At 33.4% G+C, this 27,585-nt stretch overlaps 2 protein-coding genes across 3 annotated transcripts; both read left to right on the plus strand.

Annotated features, from left to right (window-relative positions):
- Positions 1 to 93: 93 nt before the first annotated feature.
- On the plus strand, positions 94 to 17,896 carry LOC6041376 (facilitated trehalose transporter Tret1-like). 2 transcript variants are annotated; one of them, XM_038257521.1, is made up of 7 exons: positions 94 to 180; positions 8,922 to 9,154; positions 9,235 to 9,365; positions 14,552 to 14,916; positions 17,054 to 17,268; positions 17,344 to 17,544; positions 17,624 to 17,896. In XM_038257521.1, exons 1-7 carry the CDS (start codon positions 126 to 128, stop codon positions 17,879 to 17,881), a joined length of 1,458 nt encoding a protein of 485 aa, XP_038113449.1. In that variant the 5' UTR covers positions 94 to 125; the 3' UTR covers positions 17,882 to 17,896. The 2 variants fall into 2 exon arrangements, with proteins under 2 accessions (XP_038113449.1, XP_001850641.2); XM_001850589.2 differs by lacking the exon at positions 94 to 180 and adding an exon at positions 8,410 to 8,630.
- A 2,625-nt stretch (positions 17,897 to 20,521) lies between these two features.
- LOC6041378 (facilitated trehalose transporter Tret1) lies at positions 20,522 to 27,180 on the plus strand. The gene is made up of 7 exons (XM_001850590.2): positions 20,522 to 20,629; positions 20,710 to 20,942; positions 25,615 to 25,745; positions 25,812 to 26,161; positions 26,239 to 26,453; positions 26,626 to 26,823; positions 26,881 to 27,180. Exons 1-7 carry the CDS (start codon positions 20,572 to 20,574, stop codon positions 27,121 to 27,123), a joined length of 1,428 nt encoding a protein of 475 aa, XP_001850642.2. The 5' UTR covers positions 20,522 to 20,571; the 3' UTR covers positions 27,124 to 27,180.
- Positions 27,181 to 27,585: the final 405 nt, after the last annotated feature.

Raw genomic sequence — 27,585 nt, forward strand, 5'->3', positions numbered from 1 at the left:
AAACAGTGCGAAGAAGTGTGGCATGGTAATTCTAGTTCAGTTTATCCAGCATCTCTAGCGATGGAAGGAGTGTGATGTTCGAGTGATTTGATTGCTTTGTGAATCTGTGATTGGAATTCTACACAATGTTGGAGTTTCTTTCCAAAAAGTACCTGAAACAGTTTGGTGCTGTAATAGCTGGTAAGTACACTTTTTGCTGTGACATTTGCATTTTTCATTTTTTCTCTGCGAGTGTACTGGTGGTAAGTGTTGGTTGATATCCTTTCTATATCATTGTTGATCGTTAGGTATGACGCTGCGATTATTGTTTGTGTGCATTTTTTCTGATGGGTAAATTTTGGATTATTTTAGCGTGACGTACTTTATGGATGAAGCCTAATTGCCAAACAACATTAATACAAATTATCTCTGCCAAAGTCAAGGAACATAAGTTTTGATAATATTAGCTACGGAATTATTGCTGAAAATAAAAAAAAAATGTTTGAAATACTACAGTTCTCGAATAAGTTTTCAAAAAGACGTAAGAGCTCATGGTAAACAAGGCCTTTTTTGCCTCGGTATTCGACATATTAACGAAAAACCAAATTCAAAAATGCTCAAGATTGTTCATCTAAACGTCTTTCAAGTGCCCCAAACTGAAAGTAAATTAAATGTTGTTACAATTTGGAGATAAACGAATATTAATGTCGGAGGTCAGGGTGGCTCTTAAGGCTTTTTGAAAACTCACCCGAGAGTTAAGTTGTACATAGATTACCGTAAACCTGGGTGACTTTGATAGGTTTGCGCAAAATGAAGAGTACAATCCAAATACGTACGGAATGGTTTAGAATCATACTGACCGTGGTAGAGAAGTTTTCAAAGTACCTCAAAAAGAACTTTTCATAAAATTTTGAAAAGTTTAAAAAGTTATTTAACTATAGTTAAGAAAATGTTGATGAATGCCACTATTCTAAACTTCTCAAAGTGATTTGTGAACATGATTTTGAATCGAAAAACGGAACGAATTTTCGGATTCTTTGGACAATTTTCCACTAGGAGATGGTTCAATAAGTTTGTAAATAATAAATAATATGTGTTTTTGAAACACAATTTTAAAAAAATCTCCAAAGTAATAGGCTATTTCAGTTTAAAAAACTTCATGTAAAATGTGGAAACATGTGATTCGTGCTTCGATTTCAGTATATGATGCAATATAAATCGATAATATTATATACAAAACTAGTTTTAACAAATTTCAGGCAAATTTCCGACCTTTTAACAATTTTACCTAAAATTTATATGTATTTTGTTAAAAAGCTTGTAAACTTAGTTAACTAAATATAAACATTGATTTTTTTTCTAAAAAAAAATATCAGCTACTTTAGTGATGGTACATTAAACGTACAAATAAAGTTTGAGCATCTTAAATATGATTTTAACAAGAAAAACTATTACTATCAAAGTCACCCCGAAATTTAAATTACATGTTTTGAAAATAAAAATCTTGAGAAAAACCTTACCTTTTCTAAAATATTCCAAAAACAAATTGAAATCCTATCAAAGTCACCCCGGTTTACAGTACTACTTTTATTTAAACTAAATGAACAAAGTTATCAGAAGTTCAATATTATTTGAAGTCACTTAAAATTGCCCACCTGACGAAATCACATGCAAACTTTATCATATCAATTCAACAAACATTGAAGATAGTTGAGGTTTACGGACAATTTGTTGACCTGTGTTTGAAGCATTTTTGGTTAAACACAGAGGCGACTCGTGCCCGAATGAAGTACCTGTTCAATGTTAAAAAATGTTTTTAAAGCTTTTTTCTTTCCAATGGCTTTTATTTTTACGTTTTATTATTTTTGAGCAATTCCATGTCAAATAGTGAATCGGTTGTACCCGGCCCTCTCCAATTTCAATGAAACTTTGTAGACATGTTATCCTAGGCATATATAAGCCATTTTTGTGTATATGGAGCCAGTAACACTTGATAATGACATTTGAGAAGGGCGTACGTGTTTTCAATATTTTTGATTTCGTAATTTAAATATTGCTGTATCTCGAAACCGTTGCAACGTATCAAAAAGTGGTCAAAGACAAACTTGTAGGAAATTTGACGGGCTTTCCGAAAAAATACACTGAAAGAAAAAAACACTCCACTTTTATGAGATTTTTTGGCTTTTAAGTTTAAAAGTTAAATTTGAAGGTGAGCCCACGATTTTTTTTTCGCTCAAAATTTTTGTGAAAATAGCCTAAGATGTTACAAAAAGACCCACGAAAAATGCAGGATGGAGCAACTGACCTAAAAAAATACAAAAATCATTTACTGAAACTGTTTTTTTGAAAAGTGCTCTAAGCGTCAAAATTTTCAAAATCTGAATACGGGAATCGATTCTCCAGACAATTTTACATAAAAGTCTCCATATTGATCATTGTCCTAAGTCCAATCCTTGTGAAGTTACAGCGGTTTTAAAAATAAAAATGCTGAAAAAATGAGTTTTTTGATGGTTTTTGGCAATTTCTATATGACGGACTTGATTTTTTAGTTTCGAAAATATTTTTACCGAAAAGCCCGTCCAATTTCCCATAAGTTTGTCTTTGACCACATTTCAATTGGATGTATGGGCTTGCAGATATAAGCTAATTACATTGCTCATAACTGAAAACATAATATTTTTTCAGTGTAGTAATGAAACCTGGATAATAAATTAGCTTATATCTGTAAGCCCATACATCCAATTGAAATGTGGAAGGCTAAAAATTGAAAATCAAGTCCATCATATAGAAATTGCCAAAAACTTCATTTTTCAACATTTTAAAACCAACTTCACAAGGATGGACTTAAGACAATGATCAATGTAAAATTGTCTGGAAATCGATTCATTGAAATTTGACGACGCACTTTTCAAAAAACAGTTTCAGTAATTTATATTTCGTCGCATATCGTGTCTTTGTAACATCTTAGGCTATTTTCACATTGAGCGAAAATCGTGCTCAAATTTAACAAACAAAAACAAAAATCTCATAAAAGTGGAGTGTTTTCTTTCAGTGTATTTCGGAAAGCCCGTCAAATTTCTACAAGTTTGATACGATTTGCGATGCAGCTTCGAATACAACAATATTTAAATTACGAAATACAAAATATTGAAAACACTGCCCTTCTCAAATGTCATTATCAGTGTTACTGGCTCCATATACAAAAATATACATGTCTACAAAGTTTCATTGAAATCGGAGAGGGTCGAGAAAAAAGTACCTAAAAAATTCCTGTTTTGGGCTGGAATTGCTCTTTTATACTATTATAATTTTCTGTTTATGCAATTAATTAATTAAAATTATGATTAAGACTTTTTTTTATCTCGTTAAAATGTATTTTTAAGCCTTAATCATTAGCGTGGGGAATGTGGAAAAATAGAGCAAACGCTCTACCATCCTTATCGAAATTCAAGGGAAGTTATTGAATATTATACTGAATTTTAAAACTATTCATCAGGATGTTAGAGAAAATACCACATTCTTAACAAAAGAAAACTGTTTGTTGGGCTTTTTTAAGCCCAACTAATATTGAGCTAACTTGGTTACTGTTAAAAAATTAAATTGACATTTTACTCTATACTTTTTAGAACTAGGTCGTATCGCTTTTGATCCATTGTCAAATTTTTAGAGAATTGAATTGAAGGGCTTTTGATGTTAAAAACAAAACTATAACAAAAAAATGTTTTTAGAACAAATTCATGCAACAATATATGATAATAATATACTCAACTAGAGTGAACCGGGACTACAGTCTGAATAAACACAGTCGTTTTTGGAGCATTTAAATCTTAAACTTTTTTAGGACTGCATCTGCTTTAAATAGAACCATCCGAAAAATAAAATAACGATCATGGTTGAATCTATTGGTACTTTTTTGTTTCAATTGTTTCAATTCAATCTTTCAATCACACTATCTTAACTTAACATTACATCACTTTCCAGTAGAGCAAGAATCCACTAGTAACCAAGAAGATCGAAGAGGTTCAACGCGCGCAGTTGAACATTCCAGTTTTAAAACAAGCCACCACCAGTCTGCGCAAAACAGCTTGATGCCTAAAAGTGCGCGAAATATAGAGCAATATCTGTGGTGCTCTCGTGCTCTCTCATTTATTCATGCTCTCAACGTGCTGTCAACGCGCTGGCTTGTTTACCTTTTGCATGCAGCTCCCTGGAGAGCTGAGCGAGCTAAGTCTGCTGGGGCTGGGGGTGGCATTTCGCTCCCTCCCAAAAATGCTGTCAGTTCACGCTCTCAGATTGAACCTGATTTACCAACACATCGATACTGCCGCTGCGTATGAATAGGAAGCTCTTTACATGTGTTGATTTTTTTCTGTATGGAGATTTTTTACCCGACGTTTAAAGGGTCGGTGTTGAACGCGACGAGCATTTGCGCGTGGCCCGCTAGGCTGGCTCGCTTTAGTATTGGTGGGTTGTAAAGAGTGGTAAAGAGTAAAGGGTGGCGGGCCAGTCGATATGGATCACAAACGGTCTTAGACGTCAACTGACACCGCAAAGGAAAAAAAGGGTGGCGGGCCCATTCTTTTTCGGTGCATGCAGCGCTGCTGAACATAGGGCGTTGATTTTGTCAAACAAAAATTGTAATAAACAATTATTGTATGTTGCTGGTTTAAAAAGCACCGTGGTACTTAAATAAAAAAATTATCCGCTTGAAATCAGTTACCTGTTCAATGAACAGGTTGAACAGGTGGACGAGTCGCCTCTGGTTAAACACTTTAATATTTTTTGGATTTTATCATATCGAGCCAAACATTTCATTAGGGCACAAAACCAAAAACGGCGATTCGAGAAAATCGCTTGCAAAAAGTTCACAACTTGGTTCAATTCCTATTTTAAAAACAAGTTTGACTGATGGATCTCGTGAAAAATCTCTGTATTAGGCCCTTTTAACTTTCAAACTGTTGTTCCTTTCTAAATGCAATTTCGAAGAGAACTAAAAGGGCTCTAAAGCGCTGTCACCGGATTTTGTTTTGAATGAAGTTTATGGGCCCTTTTTTTTAGTTAGAAATAATGAGGTAATCAGTGAAACTTTTGATAATTGGTGATGTTTTGTGATTGAATAGTGTAGATAAGGTATGTGAAACATAAAAATTCTTCAAATGTGAACTGAACAGCAGCCGCGGACCTTATTAAATATTGTATTTCGACGATTTTTTTTCTGCAGAAATCATTGGTGAAAAATAAACAAAACTTTGATTTGAAGTGAATTAGTGTTAAGAATGTATAAAAAGTTCACTTTATAACATAAAAGGTTCCTACCCTATGGAAGAATAACAAAAAATAAAAGGGCACATTTGAACTTTTATTTGGTTTGGAGTGAACATTGTTATGTGCCCTTTTGTGTTTTTGATTTTTCAATAGGAAATTGTTTGCCATCAATCTGGGAGTGTACTATTGAATGAGATAGGGGAATAATCCCGAAGGTTTACTTTTTTTTGTGCCCTAATGAAATGTTTGGCTCGATATGTCCAAATAAAATTTAGCAAATTGGGAACTTTACTAAGTTTTCATGTACTTTTTCATCGGATAAGTGTAAGTAGGGCATTTACCTTTAGCAATGTAATACGCAAAATTTATTAGTCTTAAACTAAAATTTATGTAGCAAGCTGCAAAAAAAAAGAAGAAGTTGAAAGGACTTCAGATAGGCCAAATTTGGTTCACTTCAAAGGGAAACTTTAAATAGGGTGGCTCGATATGCAGAACAGCCGTTTTCTGGCACAATCCGGCCATATGGTTATATCATTGAAAAAAAAAATCGTGCTTCGTCATGCACACGATATATGTTTTGAGAGTCTTCACCCCACATTTAAGCCAATTCGGCTTATCCATTTTGAAAATTATATAATTTTTCCAAATGACTGAAAAATAAAAAAAAAACCATTTCTGCACCGCTTGCTCCCAAATTTTAGGGGGTTGTTTTGGGGTCTAGTTAGGATTAGAAAATCGCGGTTCTGATTGAAATCGATATTTTTTGTAAAAAAAAATCCATGCAAACGCCAAGCCACCCACAGAACAAAAACATCACGTTCAGAAAACTATTCAAATGCTATCATTTCAATTAAGAGTAAATATCAAGCGAAATTCATTGAAACATCCCGTACATGAGTCAACAGTTGAAACTGTTGAAGGTCGGAAACCAAAAACAGTCCAGACTCTTTTATCCGAAGCTTCAATTATCCGAAGTTCGATTATCCAAATGTTTGTATGGGACTTCGGATAATCAAATCATGAACAAAAAAAATACTTTTTGTATTTTCTTCCATTTAACATCAAATTCGACTTCAGCCACTCCATTTTAGTAAAATTTAAGTGGTTGATTGCCTATTAAATTTAAAAATGCATTTTCAATATTTCATCACCACCATTTAGTCACCAGCTTTATAAATCTAGAGTTTTTTTTTAAAGAACAACTTTTTTTAACTCAGTGTTTTATGGTTTCGAGTTAAATTTTGTGGCTATACCATATCAAAGTCAACTTATTACCAGGGGTTGGTGAATTTTCACGATTTCGCGGACAGCGTGAAATTCGTGAAATTTGAAGATTTCCGTGAAATCCCGTGAAATTTATCAATTCTCTGAAATCATCTCTATAGAAAAACAACTTAATTAATATTGCATCTAAAAAGACTATTATGCAAATTTTGTTAGTTTTCAGCATGATATGCATAATTTGAAGAATTGTTAGCAAAACACACATTAACATAAAATTGTTCCAACAAATCCTGAGAAGTGTATGATGTGAGTACTTAAATAATGTTGACAAAAATCAATCAAAGTAAAAAAAATCTCGGGATCATCAAGTTATCACAAGGAGGTTTTATCATCAAACATTTGATTGCAGTTATTCTCAAAGTATTTTTTATACAAATTTTGGCTCTTTCAACCAAAACTTGTTAAAATTAACTGAACAAGTATATTGCAAGAAGTTTTTAAAAGATTGCACAGATTTTTTATAATTGAATTGATTTATTTTTTTAAATCAATTAAAAGCAAACATTCATGTAAAAGTAATATTCAGTAGAAACAGACGTCTTCCCCTGAGTCAATATATCTTTAACCGGAGGAGCTAGCAATCAGAATATAGAAAGAAAAAATGAATTCTATTAGACCAGCGATTCTCAACCTTCTTCTAAGCTGGTACCCCCTGCTATGTAAATCAAGTAGGCCCGGTACCCCCGTTGAGAATCGCTGTATTAGACTAAAGGTAAATATTCAGAAAATACATTGATGTTTAGAATATTTTTTAATAAAGTTTATAAGTTTTTTTTAGGAAACTAACTTAATTTTGTAATATTTTCATTCGCTGTTTCAATTTGACTTCAATTTTATTTGAAAGGAATTTTCAAGATTCCATCTTGGTTTATTCAAGATTAATTATAAGTATTTTTGATATTTAAAATCACCTTTTCAGAACATTTCAGAGTTTTTTGAGTCCTGTTTAATTTTCACGATATTTGATTATTTGGGGTGATATTTCCCATGGAAGTTAAAAGTACCACTTTTTTTTTTGTTTTCTGTTCTGATTTTGATTTTTTTTAAGATTTCGTTACGAATTAAAATATTTTTGCCTATTGATTTTTAATTTATTTAAAAAAAAAACCTTGAAAAATATTTTTATTTAGCAAAATGTCGTAAAAATGTAAGTTATTTAATCATTTTGGCTGGAAAAGATTTGATATGAATTTCGTTAAAATGTAAAAAAAAACAAAATAGAAGCATAGCAGCGAAAGCTTTTTAGCTATATTAATCGAATATTATAAAAGAAATTCAATAAATGAAAACGCATGACCTGCATTTAGTTTCAAATGTATATTGAGCCCATCAATAAACAACTTGGATTTTTTTTTTGGAAATTAGGAAAAGTTTTTTTTATTGTTTCACGTTCAAATTTAGTGGAGAACTTTTTATGTTTCTTAAAAAAAATATGTTTCTTAAAAATGTAAAGAAGCATAAAAAAATGTTTCTGTATTTCAAACATAAAATTTTCAGGGTTATTTGAACATTTTTCAATTTCCGCGAAATTTCCGAGAAATTTGGTGTTTTAAAATAAGGGTCCCCATGAAATTTGCAATTTTTGAGCGTGAAAAATCACTAAGCCTACTTATTACATTTCCAGCAATTATACTTTATACCATTAATTATAACACTGTAAGAATTACGGTTCAACAAGCCAATTATCATGATTTGCACAACCTCCCCTTCCAATTTAAAGTGTTCTTAACGCAAGCTCGAGGTAAAAATATCAATCACTGCAGATCAATCACTATCAACAACAATAAACAAATTTAATGATCACCATCACAACCACACTATTTCATTCAATCTTGAATGCAACCTTTTGTTTCAAAACACGCTGCTCTGCGCACCACCATTCAACGCGATGTCGTTAGATAATTAGATTTTCGCGATATTCAGTGCTAGAAAAATAGTGAAATTTCCGTGAAACTATTTGAATTTAAATAACTTTGCCGTGTTCTGGCCACGCATTGCGTCGAGGCCAATGTTTAGGAATCACATTTAACTAGAGAAAATGGACGAAAAGCCGTGTTTGTTTTCGTCCGAATATCGCCACCAGTTTAGATCCATTTGCACGGGTAAACGAAACACCGCCAACAGCATCGTCATTCATTCAAGAGCATCACCAACGGAGCACAGATCAATAGATGTGACATCTTTACTCGGTGTTGTTACTGTCATCTTGTGATGAAATTTTGAACTTTTTGAAACCTGTCAAATGCATAAAAAGTGTTAGTCTGAATCAAAAACGTTCTGAATAACTAGTCTGTTTGTCTGTGCCCGGTCGGTTTGTTATATTTATAATCAATGACCTGCATTTTCCGCTCTCCCTTTGTTTTGGCGTCGTCGTCCCGTTGACGCAAATCTAGTTCACCTCGTAACGGTCGGGTACGGCGTCACGGTGGGATGGACCGCTCCCATCATCCCGTTGCTCCGCTCCGAGGACACTCCGCTGCCGGCCGGGCCCATCACGGTGGAGCAGGCGTCCTGGATTGGGTCCTCGCTGTGCATCGGCGGCATGACCGGCACCGTGCTGTTTGCCCTAATTCACACGTACTTTGGCAAAAAGATTGGACTCCTGCTGCTGGCCGTGCCACATCTCGTAAGTCACGTGTTTCTTTCGATGAAGTTGTCAACATGTGTGTTTTCTTGCGCTATCCTTTTCCTTTTTTTACATTGTAGATCCTGTGGAGCCTGATTTGGGCGGGGGACAACGTGTACTACATCTACGTGGCCCGGGTTCTGTCCGGCGTTACCGGTGGGGGTCTGCTCACCATTGTGCCGCTGTTTGTGGCCGATATCGCCGATAGGAAGTACGTGGTATATTGTGTACGTGTGTGTTTGAATGTTTTCAGTTCGGTAGAATGTCCTGAACGTACCATCGGATTTCCAAGCAAAAACAAAAAAACTATGGTGTTATCTTTGGAAAAGATTAGTATTTCGTCAGTTGTGTGCTATCTTGTGACATAGACCATTTTGGTAGAAAATGAGTTAATGATGACGTTTTGCTATACTTAACAAACACTACAAGCTGCTTTAACCCGATTTTGGAAACTCGCTTCCGTTTCCCGGATATCGCAATACACACTTGTGACATAGACCAATTTGTCATCAAAATGATCGTGCACACTTGTGACACGTCATACATGTTGTTAGAAAACGTGGAAAAATTGTCTTGTTTTTCACAAATTTTTGTTGATACACATTTTCTGAAGGCAATGCAATCTTTTGTTTTTGAAAATATACTGATTAAGTCGGTTAAACTATTGATTTAAGTCTATTTTAGTTTGTATGGAAATTCTGTGCACACTTATGACACGTAGTACAATTTTACTTTCGAAACACACTTGTGACACGTGCTTCTCAGATTTTTGATAACATAATTTACTGTATCTTTTAACTGGTGTAACCAAATTAGTTGAAACTTGGAACTTTTGTTAAGCGATAGTATACGAACCGATTGCTTCAAAAAGTTTGGCTCTTCCATTCATAGTTTTGAAAATATTCATTATCAAACTTTAAAAATCGATTTTCTCGAAAAGTACTAAATGGTCGTTGTCATAAGACAGCACACAGCTGACGATTTATCTATGGAGACGTATGGTGTTAATAAGACTACCTAAAATATCATGCGTCTCCATCAAGTTTTTCAAGTAGGTATTTATTATGTATTGGCAATACATGTTTGAATTCTTTCATTATCCATGACAGATAACCACATTAAGTTTAAAATCATTGCAAAATTGCCCCAGTAATACCACTTTACGGTGGTCTATTCTGACCAATTCAATCAACATATATTTTAGCACAGTCTTTCGAAGATATTCTTGAGAGTTGAAATAATCTGAAAACCGATTGCAAATTTGGGGAACCGGAAAGCTAGGTGACACTGATAGGATTTCAATATATTTTCAATAATTATTTCCAGAAAAGTTTTTTCAACAGCGCCTGACAAAGTGTTTCGTTAAAAGAGTTCTAGATTAAATTTTCAAAACAACCTATCCCTCATGGGTTTCCTATGCAGATAGGGCCTTTTGAAAATTTAATCGAGAGTTATTTGAAATATCGGGGTGATCATGATGGCAATGCGTTTTTTATTAATATTATCTTAAAAGTGTGAATTGACAAATTGAAAATCAGTAAGGTTACTTTAAATGTTTAATTCGAATAATGCAGAATTCAATAATTATGTAACTTAGTTTACGATACATTAATAAATTATATATAAATTTGAGGCATAGTACAAAAAAGTCCCATGTTTGAAAAAAAAATGTTATTAGTCTATATTTTATTTCAAAATTAAATAAAGATTTTTGATGGCAACAAAACCAATTTTTAAGTATTATAAAAAAATTACCAAATTGACTAAAAGACTTGTTCGACTTTTACAATATTTAATGATCATGCATTAATAATACTTTAAAAATGATATTTAGCTACTCATTTTCTTTGTTCTGAGTAGATAATGCAGTTCGTTTTCTGATTCGAATTATTTTTTATTGAGAACACATTACACTTTGAGAGTATTTGAATCAGACATGCATCGGAAATGTCATCATTGCTTTCATGATCATTGTTAACTAATTATTAAAATTTTCAAAGTAGGTTGAAAACTACTTCCTGGGGACCCTGGGGTACTTTGAGCATCTCTTTGTGAACTTAAGTATGGTTCCTTACCATTTCGAAATTTTCAAATCTATGCTTAACATTATGATTTTTTTATTCAAATAAACTAATTCATTATCATTTAGGTAAATGAACTATTTTAAGTCTTCGGTTTTTATATACGGATGTGAGACATTTCGCCGAAAGTAATTTCGCCAAATTGACAAAAAAAAATATATTCGAAAAATACTCAAAATTTTATTAAAGGTAATACACGGCAATCCAAAAAAAGGAAATAATTTCTGGCATTTTTTTTTCATGCAATTGTTTTAAGAATAATTGAGTTAAAAAAACATTTTCTGTAATTTGTTACATTATTCAAAACAAGAGAAGTAATTTAATTTTTTGGGTAACAAAAGTTGCGTAATTCAATTACGAAAAAAAGTTCAAATGGTAGCATAACTCAAAGCATCGATTTTCATTGGATACAAAATCCCTATTATGTTTAGTATTTACTTTGCTTACTTTAAACCTTTACAACCCAACCCCGCCTCAAGACGGGCTTCGATTTAAAAAATCGCCAAAAATCAATTTTTCAACCTATTTTTGATCTATAAAAAGCATTTATAAGAAGAAATCTTAAAATTTTAGAAAATTTATGGGTTGGAAGTTTTACTTGTTTTATGTAACTTTGTCAATGTTTAAAAAAATGTAATTTGTTATGAGTCAACTTTGGTTGTTTTTTAACTAACATTTCTTATATTTTGAGTAAAAAGAAGTATGCAGTAATTTTTTTAGTGACCCAGACTATGCCTCTACGCATTTTTTTTTTTAATTTAAATGATCATGGTGCCATTTTATAGCAGAAATGTGAAAAACTAGCAAAAAATTGAAAAAGTTACTGGAAAAACACGAAAAAATTAGATAGGCAAAATCTAGAGTTTTTTTTATTAGGTCCTATACTGCCTCTGATCGCATAAATGTCCCATATGCATTTTCATCGTTTTTGAGTTATTGATGCAGTTTGGTTCAAAATCGTGTGCTCTTTCCGAAAAGCCTATAACATCCAGTACTTTGTTCTAGAAATCAAGAGGAAAACCAGTTTTTTTCGTGAAAACTTAACACGTAGCCTTATGTGTGGAACAAACTTGAAATGCGTTTTTCTCAGCTTGCTGTTTTTGCATATGGGACATTTATGCGAACATGGGCAGTATAAACATATGAAAGACAATAGTTTATCATTACATTTCAAAAAAAACTCTGGAAATGTAATGATAGATGGTGGTAGAACAGGCCAAATACTACCAAAAACAAAGATAAACTAAACAAGATAAATGCAAATTAAAATACTGAAAATAAATCAAGAAAAACATAAAACAAGAGAAGTAAAGTTTTTCCTAGAACAAATGATGCTCAAAATCACCTCCTCAACACGAGAAAAATAAAAAATCGAAAAAAAAATTTGGGCAGCAGAGGGTTAAAGTCAAATTCCGAATCATTAAAATTTAAGTCGTTCATTGCCAGTTTCATTGCCAAATAAACATTCTCAATGTTTATCGCCGCTATATTGGCCTCTATTTTGTGAATTACATGTTTCCATATCATTTCTAAGCATTTTTTGAGTCATGTTGGATGAGTTTATCAAAATCCACAGTCAATTATAAGAAGTCTTTGTAATAATTTCACTTCGGATGTGGTTGGTGCAAATTTGACTAAATGTTGTTGTTTTCTCTTCTTTAAGTCGGCCCGAAATATAAGGGGTAAACAAAATTCGGAAAAGGGCATATTTTCAATAAAAATTTTATGCGCAATCAACTTGAATCAACTTTAAATTGCATTATTCTGCCTTTCGAATCATTTTTGGCATGTTAAGGGTTATTTCCAAAATCTTTAGAATTTTATTGAATTTGCAATGTCCCGCTTTGTATTGAACTTGTCCCGCCCGTGTGGATTAATTGGACCGCGCACTGGACTCACAATCCAGAGGTCGCCGGTTCGAATCCCGCGGTGGGCGCTTTAAAATTCCTTGTGTAAATGTGGGTATTTGGTCGGCCGTCGCTCCGTGCCATACTTTCATACACTTAGGAGCCCAGTCCTTGCAGATAAAAAGGAAGACACTAGTGGTTGGTGCTAGCAATGGTGGCCGACAGTTATAAAGTTAACTTCGTTTTTTTTGCAATGCACAAAAACACAAAAAAAAATGCAAAATATTTGTTTTGTCAAACCATACCATTTTTGAAAACTAACAATTGCATATCAACTGTATGTGTGTATAATGCATTTTCCAATGGTATTTTTTTCTTCATTGAAATGTTGAAATTGTGGCTTGTAATTTCAATTATTATATAATTGAAAATTCAAAACAGAATTTGTCAAAACAATGATTTCTATATCAAAAACTCTGCGGTTTTTGGGAAAAAGGGAGCGCAATTCTTACAGAAAATTTCCCTTGTATCCAATAAAACCTAAATAACTTGTTTTCCCTTAAATCCAATTACTTTGCGTGCTTCAGGAATAATGTTCCCTGCTATATTTCTGATAAGAGTTGATATGATTTGCACCATAAGTCATGCCATCGTGGATTCTTAGCAATACAAAATTGAAAATGACGACATTTTGTCACATAGGAAAAATGTTTAATAACTTCAAACGATAATAACTTTAATTTTCCCGATGAAAGAATTTCGTTCACCACGTAAATGAAAAGGGATGTTCCAAACTTTCATTTACCGTCATCAAGGGTGACATTGAGTCTGGGGGGTGGGATTGTGAAGTATTTTTTTCTCCATGACCCATGAAGATTTTAACCCCGATCTACCGCTTACTTGGCGGAAGCGTTACCACTGGGCTACGTGGCTCGGTCAGGGGTGAGATTGGGTCATACAAATTTCTGCATTTTTGTATGACCCAATCTCATTCCCCAGACCCAATGTCATCCCTGTTTATTAAATTGTTTTCTTGCTATTTTCTCAAAAAAATACAACCTCATTAAAAGAAACCCCGTGATCAATGTGCTCTGATTTTGGTTAAACTTTCAACGTTTGTTGATAAAATTACCAGTATTCAAAACTTAAACCAAACAAACAATCATTATGGTGGTAAGTTACTCATACCTTCCGATTTCCAACTTTTTCAATAAATTTCTATTCAATACCACAATGAGGTGTTAGCCCGATTTCCCTTCTGATTCAGGGCATCCTATTGAACCCTTGCCGTTGTAACACACCCATTTGTGGCTCACACAAATCCCAAACCCAGAACCCCGAGAAAAAGGGTCCACCGATTTCACCCTCAATTTGTTGTTTATGTTTTGCTTACCGGAACCGCCACACATCACCTCTTCATTTTCCACCTTTTGAGACTTTACCCATTCCTAACATTTTATATCTTCCAGAATCCGTGGCGCGCTCGGTTCGCTGACAATCCTGCACATAAACTTTGGCGTCCTGGCATCCTACACGGCCGGAACCTATCTGCCGTACTACCGGATCCCGCCCATCATGCTCGTCCTGCCAGTGGCCTACCTGGCGCTGGTGTCCTTCCTGCCCGAAACGCCCTACTGTCTGCTGCGGAAGGGCCGCGTCGACCAGGCGGAAAAATCGCTCATGTTTTACCGGAACGTGACCGATGACAGCGATGGGGCCGGAACTGGGAGAGGGACGACCCGCAAAACGCTCGCCTTCCAGTACGAGTTCGATGCCCTGAAGGCGTTTGTCCTAGCCGAGCGGACCCGGCAAGGGATCACGCTGGCCGATTTCCGTACGTAGGGTTGAAAGTTGTGTTTGTGTTTGAGTGTTTGCGTGTGTCGAAGGGAGTTCCCACTCTCTCTCTCTCTCTCTCTCAAATTTGTGTGATAATTAGTTAACCAGATTGAAATGAGTGTTTTCGGGTTAGGTTACGGCGTTCTATTTGTGAATTACAAATTTGGGTCTGGAGTTAGCAAGTTCCAACACAATTTATCAGCAATGATGTGGTAGAATTTAGAAGGGCGATAATGGTATACAAATTAGCAAGACCTCTTCCTGTTGGAATTTGCTATATTTCTGTTTATTTACGGAAACCCAACAAACAAATTATTCCTCACCTTCTTTTTACAAAAATATAAAAATACAAAAATACAAAAATACAAAAATACAAAAATACAAAAATACAAAAATACAAAAATACAAAAATACAAAAATACAAAAATACAAAAATACAAAAATACAAAAATACAAAAATACAAAAATACAAAAATACAAAAATACAAAAATACAAAAATACAAGAATACAAAAATACAAAATACAAAAATACAAAAATACAAAAATACAAAAATACAAAAATACAAAAATACAAAAATACAAAAATACAAAAATACAAAAATACAAAAATACAAAAATACAAAAATACAAAAATACAAAAATACAAAAATACAAAAATACAAAATACAAAAATACAAAAATACAAAAATACAAAAATACAAAATACAAAAATACAAAAATACAAAAATACAAAAATACAAAAATACAAAAATACAAAAATACAAAAATACAAAAATACAAAAATACAAAAATACAAAAATACAAAAATACAAAAATACAAAAATACAAAAATACAAAAATACAAAAATACAAAAATACAAAAATACAAAAATACAAAATACAAAAATACAAAAATACAAAAATACAAAAATACAAAAATACAAAAATACAAAAATACAAAAATACAAAAATACAAAAATACAAAAATACAAAAATACAAAAATACAAAAATACAAAAATACAAAAATACAAAAAAAAAATACAAAAATACAAAAATACAAAAATACAAAAATACAAAAATACAAAAATACAAAAATACAAAAATACAAAAATACAAAAATACAAAAATACAAAAATACAAAAATACAAAAATACAAAAATAAAAAATACAAAAATACAAAAATACAAAAATACAAAAATACAAAAATACAAAAATACAAAAATACAAAAATACAAAAATACAAAAATACAAAAATACAAAAATACAAAAATACAAAAATACAAAAATACAAAAATACAAAATACAAAAATACAAAAATACAAAAATACAAAATACAAAAATACAAAAATACAAAATACAAAAATACAAAATACAAAAATACAAAAATACAAAAATACAAAAATACAAAAATACAAAAATACAAAAATACAAAAATACAAAAATACAAAAATACAAAAATACAAAAATACAAAAATACAAAAATACAAAAATACAAAATACAAAATACAAAATACAAAAATACAAAAATACAAAAATACAAAAATACAAAAATACAAAAATACAAAAATACAAAAATACAAAATACAAAAATACAAAAATACAAAAATACAAAAATACAAAAATACAAAAATACAAAAATACAAAAATACAAAAATACAAAAATACAAAAATACAAAAATACAAAAATACAAAAATACAAAAATACAAAAATACAAAAATACAAAAATACAAAAATACAAAAATACAAAAATACAAAATACAAAAATACAAAATACAAAAATACAAAAATACAAAATACAAAAATACAAAAATACAAAAATACAAAAATACAAAAATACAAAAATACAAAAATACAAAAATACAAAAATACAAAAATACAAAAATACAAAAATACAAAAATACAAAAATACAAAATACAAAAATACAAAAATACAAAAATACAAAAATACAAAAATACAAAAATACAAAAATACAAAAATACAAAAATACAAAAATACAAAAATACAAAAATACAAAAATACAAAAATACAAAAATACAAAAATACAAAAATACAAAAATACAAAAATACAAAAATACAAAAATACAAAAATACAAAAAAAAAATACAAAAATACAAAACATCCAATTAACATTAAAATGAAATATTTTTTTCAGAAACTCCCGACGCCATCCGGGGCCTCTTCGTGGGAGTGTTCGTGATGGCACTGAACCAGTTCAGTGGAATCCTCGCCATCCTGACGTACGCGGGGACAATCCTGCAGCAATCGGGCACAACCTTCGACAACCGGTACGCCCTCATTCTGCTGGCGCTAATCAACATCTGCGGCAACCTAACCTCATTTGCAATCATCGACAAGGCCGGTCGGAAGGCAAGTCGAAAGGATGGAGATGGCTCAGAGCTGACTTTTAAATTGGTTTCTGGTGAAATCCTTTGCTATTTTTAGTTTTTCCTGCTGATTTCCACCGTTGGAGTGGGTATTTTCCTCACAATGCTGGGCCTTCACTCGTACTATTACGATCCGGACGCGGATTCCGGTCAGTACTCGTGGGTACCCGTGTTTAGCCTGGCTGGAGTAATCTACTCGGCAGCGCTCGGAATCACCAACGTGCCGTTTTTTGTCTTGCCGGAGATTTTGCCACCCAAGGTAATAAGGGCAGCCATTGCCTAGCTTCGCGTGATCTAATCATTTATGACTTTCTTCTTCTTTTTTTTCGAAAATCCAGCTCCGCAGCATTGGCAGCACCATCGCCGTGGTCCTGTTGTGCTTTTTTGCCTTCTTCGTGATGAAGGCTTACCCGCTGCTGCTGGAGGCCATCGGAATTCACGGGACGCTTTGGATTTCCAGCGCGGTCTGCGCCGTGGGGGTGGTGATAATTGTCTTCCTGGTACCGGAAACCAAGGGCAAGAATCTGGTTGTAGAAGAGGAGGAGGAGCAGCAGCAAGAAAGTGAAGCTAATAAAGCGAGAACGAATGCTTTTTGATTGGCTGTGAGTTTAGATTTTTTTTCTTTTTTGCGTTAGTGTAATATCACTGAATGGCTCGAGTTGTGGGTAACTCGTCAAAAAATTGAAAGTCTATTGATGGACTTCCGGGACCCGTGGTGTTGGTCAGTCAGCCTGGGTTCGATCCCAAAAGGTCCCAGTGGCATTTTTCGAGACGAAATTTGTCTGATCACGCCTTCCGTCGGTCGCAGAGGTAAATGTTGGTCCCGGTCTAACCTAGAGGTTAGGTCGATAGCTCAGTCCAGGTGTAGGAGTCGTCTCCCTGGGCCCTGTCTCGGTGGAGTCGCTGGTAGGCAGTTGAACTCACAATCCAAAGGTCGTCAGTTTGAATCCCAAGGTGGGTGGAAGCTTAGGTGTAAAAATAGATTTGCAATTGCCTCAACAATCAAGCCTTCTGACACCTAGTTTCGAGTAGGAATCTCGCTATCGAGAGCGCCAAGGCAATGCTGTAGAGCGAAAAAAAAAGATTTTATTTGGATGCAAAAAATCTAATTATGAAAAAAAAATCTAATCAAAATCAAAACTCAAAGAAATAAATATAAAGAATACATTAACTCAAACTAATTAATAAGTATTTTTTTCAAAAGCTGGTCATAGAACAAAGGAACAGTTTCCTAAAACAAAACCCAAAATTGAAAAAAATCGTTAGGTAACAGCTCTTATTTACAAGAATGTGACACAAAGAAATTAATACAGTCCAGCCTCGATTATCTTTAAGGAACTTCAAACCTATGGACCCCTAGTTTCGAGTAGGATTCTTGCAGTAAAGTACGTCTAGGCCATGCTGTAGAGCGAACAATTTGATCATTAAATATATTGAACGAAACGAAGTTGACTTTATAGCTGTCGGCCACCATTGCTAGTACCAACCACTAGTGTATTCCTTTTTATCTACAAGGACTTTGCCGCCCTGGGCTCCTAAGTGTAAAGTAGGTACGGAGCGACGGCGCCGAATACCCATATTTACACAAAGAATTTTAGAGCGCCCGCCGCAGGATTCGAACCGGCGATTATATTATTATTGCCTTTTTTTTTCTATTTCCTATCTCCAAGCGATTTTTCAAGAAAATTGGCTTGTAAAATTCGGGATAGTTGCATATTTTGACAGTATAAACAGCTGCACCAAACGTTAGGTATTTCTAAAAAAGTTCGATTTCAGATTTGTGAATTGTTGGGTTACTCAAATTATTCAAAGAAATTGTCAGAAAAGGATTGAAGATTTTTGCAAATCTCACCGGTAAAATATCTCCTACTTTTTTTTCCAGTGTTAAAAAAATTCGCCGACATTCCGCGGAGGCAGTCGTTTTAAAAAAAGGTGGAACGATGTTTACGGTCGCAGAAATTACAGATTTGATCAAATCAAGTTCTGCAAAGTTTTAGGATCATCTAGACATTCTTACAAATCACTGGAAATAAGAATCGTCCCGATTGGTTGAGTAATGCCCGAGAACCAGCGAGTTGAAGTTACCATTCCACCTTTTTTAGGAGGCTTGGGCGTCCGTGTAAGTTGGACATTGGGGTGTAATATGGTTGTGTGGAAAAAAAATAAAGTTGTCCAAATTTAGCGAGCACAGCAATTTTTCAGTTTCTTTTGGGGTCCTAAACAACTACCCAAAGTTTGGGAACGATTGGTTTAGTCCTCACTTTGCGCAAAGCGATTCAATTTTCCATATAAATTTGTATGGGAAAAAACATTTTTTTGGATTTTGATATTTATAAAATCTGCGTTTCACGCTGTACTAAAACCGGATTCATATTCGAATGCTCTGGAAGGTGCTCTACAACTTTCCCGAAGAGAGTATGGTGCTAACGTATGGTGATTTTGTGTCAAAAAAAGTGTAATATTACATCAGAAAATTATGAATTTTCATCATTTTCTGGTGAATATACATCAGGTTCACATTTGTACACATTTTTTTTAGGTAATATTACTCAAAAAACTTTTTTTTTGCTGTGTACACCTGTGCAATTAGCTTAATTATCATATTTGCATATTGTCGTGGTTGTGCTATTCTGCTACTCGTCCATGTTAATATGCTCAAAGGTACCTCAAGATATCCAAATCACTAAGATATGTTATCTCTGTTTGTGCAGGGATTTTAATAAAAATAGAATGTACACTGAAAAAAAAGTTGAATTTTGGAAGGTTGAAAATAAGGTAGGTTTAATATTACTTTTTTTTGAGTGAAAAGAGACAAAAATTCATCAAAAAGTGATGAATATTGACCAAATCCTGATATAATATTACACAATTTTCCGACACAAAATCTGTCACCATTTCCTGATGAATATTACCATCATTTTTTTTTTCTGTGTAGTTTTACCCTGTAGCCATCGATTGGTTTTTACTTCTCTTTTCAAAAATAAAACTGTTTTTTAAAGTGTTGGCTAAATAATAATTAGCTAAAACACTCAATGACACCAATTCATCAGAGTTCGGGATAGTTTTAGTTACTTTACCCTGCTTGTTTGCTGAACAGTCTACATTTCATTTACTGTTTTAATGCAGAGTGCTATTATTTAAAACAAAGCTTAACTTTCTCGTTTTTAAGCTTTACCATCATATCTCGCTCCCGTGTATGACAAACACCACTTCAAAATGATTTTCAGTTTCGTACCGCTGCTCGTGGCGTGACTTCCAGAAGTATCAAGTGCTATAACTTTCCAGGATGTTTCTGGAGTTCATCTCCCGACAGTATCGGAATCAATTTGCCGCAGTTGTTGCTGGTGAGTCACGTTTTTCTTCTCCCACGTAATTTCCGAGACTAAGGGACATCGATTCTTTCTGTCTCGTCTTGTCAACTCAGCAAATCTGATAGCGGCCGGCTATGGAATTACGGTGGGATGGACGGCACCAATTATCCCACTGCTGCAGTCCCTGGACAGTCCGCTGCCGTCGGGGCCCATTAGCACGGCCGAAGCGTCCTGGATTGGGTCCGTGATGGGTTTCGGGGGTGTCACGGGAACGCTGCTGATTGCCCCCATCCACACGTACTTTGGCAAGAAGGTGGCACTGCTGTCGCTGGCGGTTCCGCACCTTGTAGGTATTATTGGTTTTGGGATTTCTGACACCGATGTGGAAGATTGTTACAAAAATGTTCAGTTCAACTTGACTCTCAACCAACTCTGTTTTATTTTTTGCTGTTCTCTGAAAGAAATTTGTGTTTTTCCTCATGCACTTTTTGATTGATAATTAGCTCAAAGTTATTTTTACTGGAAATTCTAATTTAAATTTGAAGTAATGGATACTATTTTTGTTGGACGCATTATTTGGAATTTTGTGGTAACTTGCAACAGTTTTATCAATAGATTTGAAATCATTTTTTGTCTAATTAGGCTTTTTTTCCTTTTATTGTAAATCTATTTCGTTGAGTTGATGTTGGCAAAATTGATTTAATCTCAATTCAATTCCAAATTCAATTCGAAGGTTTTCTTGTCTTATGACAGAAATGAGACAAGTTTAACTTTCTGCCAAGCATGTTGGTTGAAAAAAAAACTTTGTCAAACAAAATTGAACAAACTATTTTAAATTTTCCCTTTTCAGCGATTGTGATGTGATGAAATTTTGTATCGAATTATTTTCTGTTACCTTAGTTGGGTTGATTAGAGATTGCATACCGATTTCAAAATATTCAAAGGATATCAATTAGATTGCATTAAATTGAAATGAATTGAGACTTTTATTTGACTTTATTTTTTGGGATTATTTTTTCAAACATTCATTTTTACCATTTTTCTAATACTGGAGCAACACTCAAGCTTTTTGCAAATTTTAAGCGATTTTTGTCTTTGTATTTTTTAAAACTTTGATCAAACTATGTCCATGACTTTCTTACGTCCAAATAAGCCATTTTGCATCATTGGTTTCTGCATAGAAGTTTCCTTACAAACTTGTTCAAAAACCTGTATCTTGAGAAGGGGTTTTCTAATAGATTTTATATTTTCCGAAAAGATTTTGTACTTTTCAGAAAAAAATGAGCCACACGTTAAATAACAAAAAAGATTTTTTTCTTTGCTTTAGGCATTTTTATTCAAATGTCAACTATGGCTTGATTTTATATATTTTAAATTTTGCATTTGAGCAATTCTCTACCAAAACCGGAAATGGATTTTATTTGTATTTTTTTATTTGGCTCAAACTTTTTGGGGGCCTTCCCTATGACCAAATAAGCTATTTTGCGTCATTGGTTCACCCATACAAGTCTCCATACAATTTTGGATGCTGTCCATACAAAAATTGTATGTAAATATTCAAACAACTGTAACTTTTGAGTGAATTTTCTGATCAATTTGGTGTCTTGGGCAAAGTTGTAGGTATTGTTGAGGACTTTTGAGAAAAAAATAGGTACACGGAAAAAAAAATGCAGATTTTTTAATCAACTTTTTTTTTACGAAAACTCATTTTTCCAAAATATGTATTTTTTGATTTTTGAGATTTTTTGATGTGTTTTAGGGGACAAAACCCCGCAACTTTTGAGCCATAGAGAAACATGGTCCAAAAATCTGCCACCGAGTTACAAATTTTTGAAAAAATAGTGATTTTTGGAAAAATTCGAAGTTTCATGCAAAAACAAATTTGACATTATTTTTTTTAATGCAAAATTGAATTTGCAATCGAAAAGTACTTTACACATTTTTTGATAAAGGGCTCCGTTTTTAAGATATAGCCACCGAAAGTTCGATTTTAGCGAAAAATTTGCAGTTTTTCGATTTTTAAAAATAGTGACCATGAGTGATCATTTCTAAAAATATTTTTTTGAATAGTTCAAAAAATTTGCTTTAAAATTGTCTAAAGAGACATTGAAGATTGGACCTCGGGTTGCTGAGATAGAGCCGCTTTAAGAAAAAGAAACACGAAAATTGATGTTTTCTAAATCTCACCAAAACAACCCACCATTTTCTAATGACGGTATCTCAGCAACTAATGGTTTGATTTTCAATGTTAATACATGAAACATTTGTGAAATTTTCCGATCTTTTTGAAAAAAAATATTTTAATTTTTTTTTAATCGAGACTAACATTTTAAAAGGGCCAAACATTGAATATTACGCCCATGGCTCAAAAGTTGCGAATTTTTGTCCTCTAAAACATATAAAAAAATCTCGAAAATAAAAAAAATACGTATTTTGGGAAATTTAGTTTTAGTGAAAAAAAAATGATTCAAAAATCTGCAAAAAAAAAATTCCGTGTACCTATTTTTTTCTCAAAAGTCCTCAACAATACCTACAACTTTGCCGAAGACACCAAATTGATCAGAAAATTCACTCAAAAGTTACAGTTGTTTGAATATTTACATACCATTTTTGTATGGACAGCAGCCAAAATTGTATGGAGACTTGTATGGGTGAACCAATTACGCAAAATAGCTTATTTGGTCATATAGAAGGCCCCCACAAAGTTTAAGTCAAAAAAAATACAAAAAAAATGGTCGAAATCAGCCGATTTCGTAGAGAGTTGCTCATTTTCGACCTTCACCAGAGTTGAGGGACAAAAACTTTGAAAAATATTTGCATCGGCCTTATTATAACAAAAAATAAAATTTTACACATTTTACCCCTTCAGTTTTTTTATTATTTGATATGTTTTATATGGTCCAAAATACCAAATTTTGTGCTATGACGGTCTTTGCCAGTCATATTTTTTTTTGAAAAATTGTTACTTTTGAAAACTTTTGATAAAGCACTAAATTTTTAGCTAAAACATATTTTTTTGTGTGTTCAATTTAATTTGCAATCGTGTTATTCAAAAAGCACTTATTTTGCAATCGATGTAACCGTTAATTTGATTTTCAATGTCAAGCAGAGAAACCCTCATGAAATATTTCAAAGAATTCCAAAAGCACGACTTTAACCTTATTATTTTGCCAGAGGTTTCTATTATTATATTAAAAATTGAACCAATAGTTTCCAGGATATCGTCGATTGTAAAATGAGGGCTAGTTAGGTAGCACGATTGCAAATTTAAATCACACACAAGAATTGATTGTTTTTTTAAATTGAGTTTTTTATCAAAAGTTTTCAAAAGTTACTATTAGAAAAACAACACTCGATTGAATTAAAATATATTTTCCTAATTTTCATTTCTTTTTTATATTTTTTGCTTTGATTCCAAAGATCAGATTTTAATTCTTTCAAAAAATGATTAGAAGCTTCTCAGCTTTTAAATTTTTTATTTTTTTTTTATAAGAGTGTTTGTTTCGAAATTGTTGTAAAGCTAAAGGAGAGGGGCAAACAAAATTCAATAACAAGTCATGGTTACAACATTTGATTGAAAAAAAAGAATGAATTTTTATCCAGTCCAGGATTTTGTAACCACGAGTTTTAAAATTTCTTGGAAAACACGTTTTTTCGCAATTTTTTTTTGCGTACTCTACATCGAAATTTCGCAAAAACCTAAATATTTTGAAATGAGCTCAAACAACAGGAAAATTTATTTTTAATTGTTTAACGTTACATTTGTCAAAATCAAGTTTTTGTGATAAAAAGTTCAATTTAATTTTTTGTTTTCTAATATGTTTTAGGGGTGATCAAATGCTAACTTTTCAGAAATTTCCAGAACGGGCAAAAAATCTTTGACCGAGTTATGATTTTTTCAAATCAATACTGATTTTTTCAAAAAATCGATTGGTCGTAAAAACTTTTCAACTTAAGTTTTCGATGCAAAATCGAATTTGTAATGAAAAAGTACTTTAGTGAAATTTTGATAAAGAGCACCGATTTCAAGTTATTTGAAAAGTTTTTTAAAAATGGTCGCAGTTAATCTTTTTTTTTAATTAAGCTGCAACCACTTTTGAAAAAGATATTTTTGAAAACGATCGGAAAATTTCACGAATGTTTCATATTTTAACATCGAAGTTGCTGAGATAACGACATTATAAAATGGATGGTTGTTGGGTGAGACTTAGAAAACATCAATTTTACTGTTTTAAACCTTTGCATGGCAATATCACAGCAATTAAGGGTCGTATTAACTAAGTTCAAAAAAGCAAAATATAGTGAATTTTCTCAGCTTTTCAAAACTATTTTTTCAAAGCTGGGCAAACATGGGCACTTATTTAGAAAAATGAATAACTGCGACTATTTTCAAATAACTTCAAATAACGGTTCACTTTATCAAAATTTCACTAAAGTACTTTTTGATTGCAAATTCGATTTTACATCGAAACATTAAGTTGAAAAGTTTTTACTACCAATATTTCGATTTTTTTGAAAGAATCAGTATTGATTCAAAAAATCATAACTCGGTCAAAGATTTTTTGCCCGCTCTGGAAATTTCTGAAAAGAAAATAAAAAAAAAATGAAAATAGTGTTTTTTTTGGCAAACCGAGTGTTAGTGACCAAAAGTGAAATTAAAAATCATCATTTTTTTACCGTGTAACATTTTTTTAATGTAGTCCTTATCCATACCTACAACTTTGCTTAAGACACTTTGCCGATCAAAAAATTCCTTCAAAAGATACAGATTTTTGAATTTTCATAAATAATTTTTGAATGGACAGATGCCAAATTTGTATCGAAAATTATATGGACAAACTAATGATGCAAAATGGCTTCTTTGGGCATACCGAAGGCACCAAAAAAGTTTCAGCCGGATTAAAAAAAAAAAATCAAAAAAATCGAATGACTGAATTTTTTGATACTTGCTTTTCTCAAAAAAATTTCCTCCATCTAATGCATATTTATGTTCATTCTTTTCCTTTTTCAAACGCAAGATTTTGTGGACATTGCTATATCTCGGTGACAACGTGTTCTACATCTACGCCGCCAGAGTTTTGGCAGGCATCACCGGCGGTGGTATGTTCGCACTGGTGCCACTCTTCGTTGCGGATATTGCCGACCGAAGGTAGAACCTTCCTTCTCAACCAGTAAACGACATCAATTTGCTCCCTTCAAATTTCCTTCACGACAGGATTCGCGGCACGCTCGGTTCACTGACGGTGCTGCACATAAACTTTGGCTTGCTGGCGGTGTACACCGCCGGGAATTACCTGTCGTACCACACAATACCGCAAATTATGATCTGCCTTCCGGTGGCGTTTGCGGCGTTCGTTTGCCTGCTACCCGATACGCCCTACTGTCTACTCCGGAAAGGCCGGCTCGACGATGCGGAAAAATCACTCATGTTCTATCGGAACGTGGCCCCGGAGGATCTGGCCAGTGGGACGCCACAGGGGTTGGCCTTCGTGGAGGAATTTGAAAACTGGAAGGTTTTTGTGCGGGCCGAAGATGACAAAGAGAAGCTGACGCTGGCGGATTTTGGTAACGTTTTGATTGATCAGGACAGGTCATCAATTTTGAGGTTCATCAAAACTCTTTGAATATTTCCACTCAAACAGCAACTCCAGCCGCGATTCGGGGCATGGCTATCGGCATCTTTCTGATGGCCATGAACATCTACACGGGACTGTTTGCCATCGTGACCTATGCCGGAAATATTCTCATCGCTTCCGGGACCTCGATTGATCCGAAGCACGCCATGAGCGCGCTTGCCATTGTCATCATTCTGGGAAATCTCACGTCGTTTGCTATCATCGATAAAGCTGGAAGGAAGGTAGGTTTAGGGTTTCTAAAGCAAAAAGACCCAGATTTTATATTTTTAAACACTAGATCTGTGTCGAATTTCACGTTCATGTAAGAAATCAGGAAAACTCTCAACTACCTTCAACTGCCTTCATGGAATTCATTACCAATTTAAAAACAAATTCCAAACGATTCTCTTCTAGATCTTCCTCATCATCTCAAACGCCTCCATGGGAACGTTTCATGCAATATTGGGCATTCATGCGTACCTCTTCGAGGCCGATCCCGACATTGGCTTTGCCTGGCTTCCGGTCGTTTGTCTTGCCGGAACTATTTTTTCTGCAACACTGGGCGTTACGAACATTCCGTACTTTGTACTACCGGAAATTCTTCCAGCGAAGGTATGCTTTTAAAAAGGAAAACACTCCAATGACTTAACTGAATGAATTTTGTTTCAGATTCGAAGCATCGGCTGTACCATTTGCTTCGTGCTGATGAGTTCGATGGCATTCGTTTTGACGAAAACATTCCCCATGGTGCTGGAACAATTTAAACTTTACGGTGCGGTTGGGGTGTTCACTACGGTGTGTGCCACCTCGATTGTGATTATCATCTTTTGGATGCCCGAGACGAAGGGGAAGAATCTTATCGTGGAGGAAAAGGATGGAAAGGGGGTGTTGGCAGGGAAAGGGAAAATGTGAATTGGAAAAATGTTTAAAAATATTTGTGGTATAGTAACTAATAAAATGCAATTTTCGAAATAATAAAACAACCTTTTCAGTTGCGATTCGAGATTTTTTTTTAAGAAAACTAGTTTGCAAATCTGCAAACTAGTTTTACAAATGTCGTTTTATGGCATTTTCAGAACAAGCAATGAATAAACTAAAAATTTAGACTAAAGGAGACCAAATTGAAGTCCTACAAATCATTTGAGAATTTCCCAATTATATTGCTCTTTTTCGCTTCGAACATTAGAGAACATTTCTATAGTTTTTTTTAAAGCTCCTATAAACTATTGTCTTTCATATGTTTATAGAACCTATTCAGAAAAAACTGTAGATTTGATTTCAGTTTTCTATATTTTATTTTTATTTTTTATTAAAGCCCTCTAAAGGCCAAAAAATTAAAAAGTATAAAAATGAATTTACAAGCCATGGTTTTAA

This window comes from Culex quinquefasciatus, chromosome 2 (assembly GCF_015732765.1).
Source record: "Culex quinquefasciatus strain JHB chromosome 2, VPISU_Cqui_1.0_pri_paternal, whole genome shotgun sequence".
Taxonomy (NCBI): Eukaryota; Metazoa; Arthropoda; class Insecta; order Diptera; family Culicidae; genus Culex; species Culex quinquefasciatus.

Coding starts and splice junctions, on each gene's coding strand:
- LOC6041378 (XM_001850590.2), top strand. CDS start 20,572: ATGTTTCTGGAGTTCATCTCCCGACAGTATCGGAATCAATTTGCCGCA. Junction 26,162..26,238: donor GCTGACGCTGGCGGATTTTG/GTAACGTTTTGA, acceptor CCACTCAAACAG/CAACTCCAGCCGCGATTCGG. Junction 26,824..26,880: donor CGGAAATTCTTCCAGCGAAG/GTATGCTTTTAA, acceptor ATTTTGTTTCAG/ATTCGAAGCATCGGCTGTAC.
- LOC6041376 (XM_001850589.2), top strand. CDS start 8,567: ATGGACGAAAAGCCGTGTTTGTTTTCGTCCGAATATCGCCACCAGTTT. Junction 9,155..9,234: donor TGCTGGCCGTGCCACATCTC/GTAAGTCACGTG, acceptor TTTACATTGTAG/ATCCTGTGGAGCCTGATTTG. Junction 17,269..17,343: donor TCGACAAGGCCGGTCGGAAG/GCAAGTCGAAAG, acceptor TGCTATTTTTAG/TTTTTCCTGCTGATTTCCAC.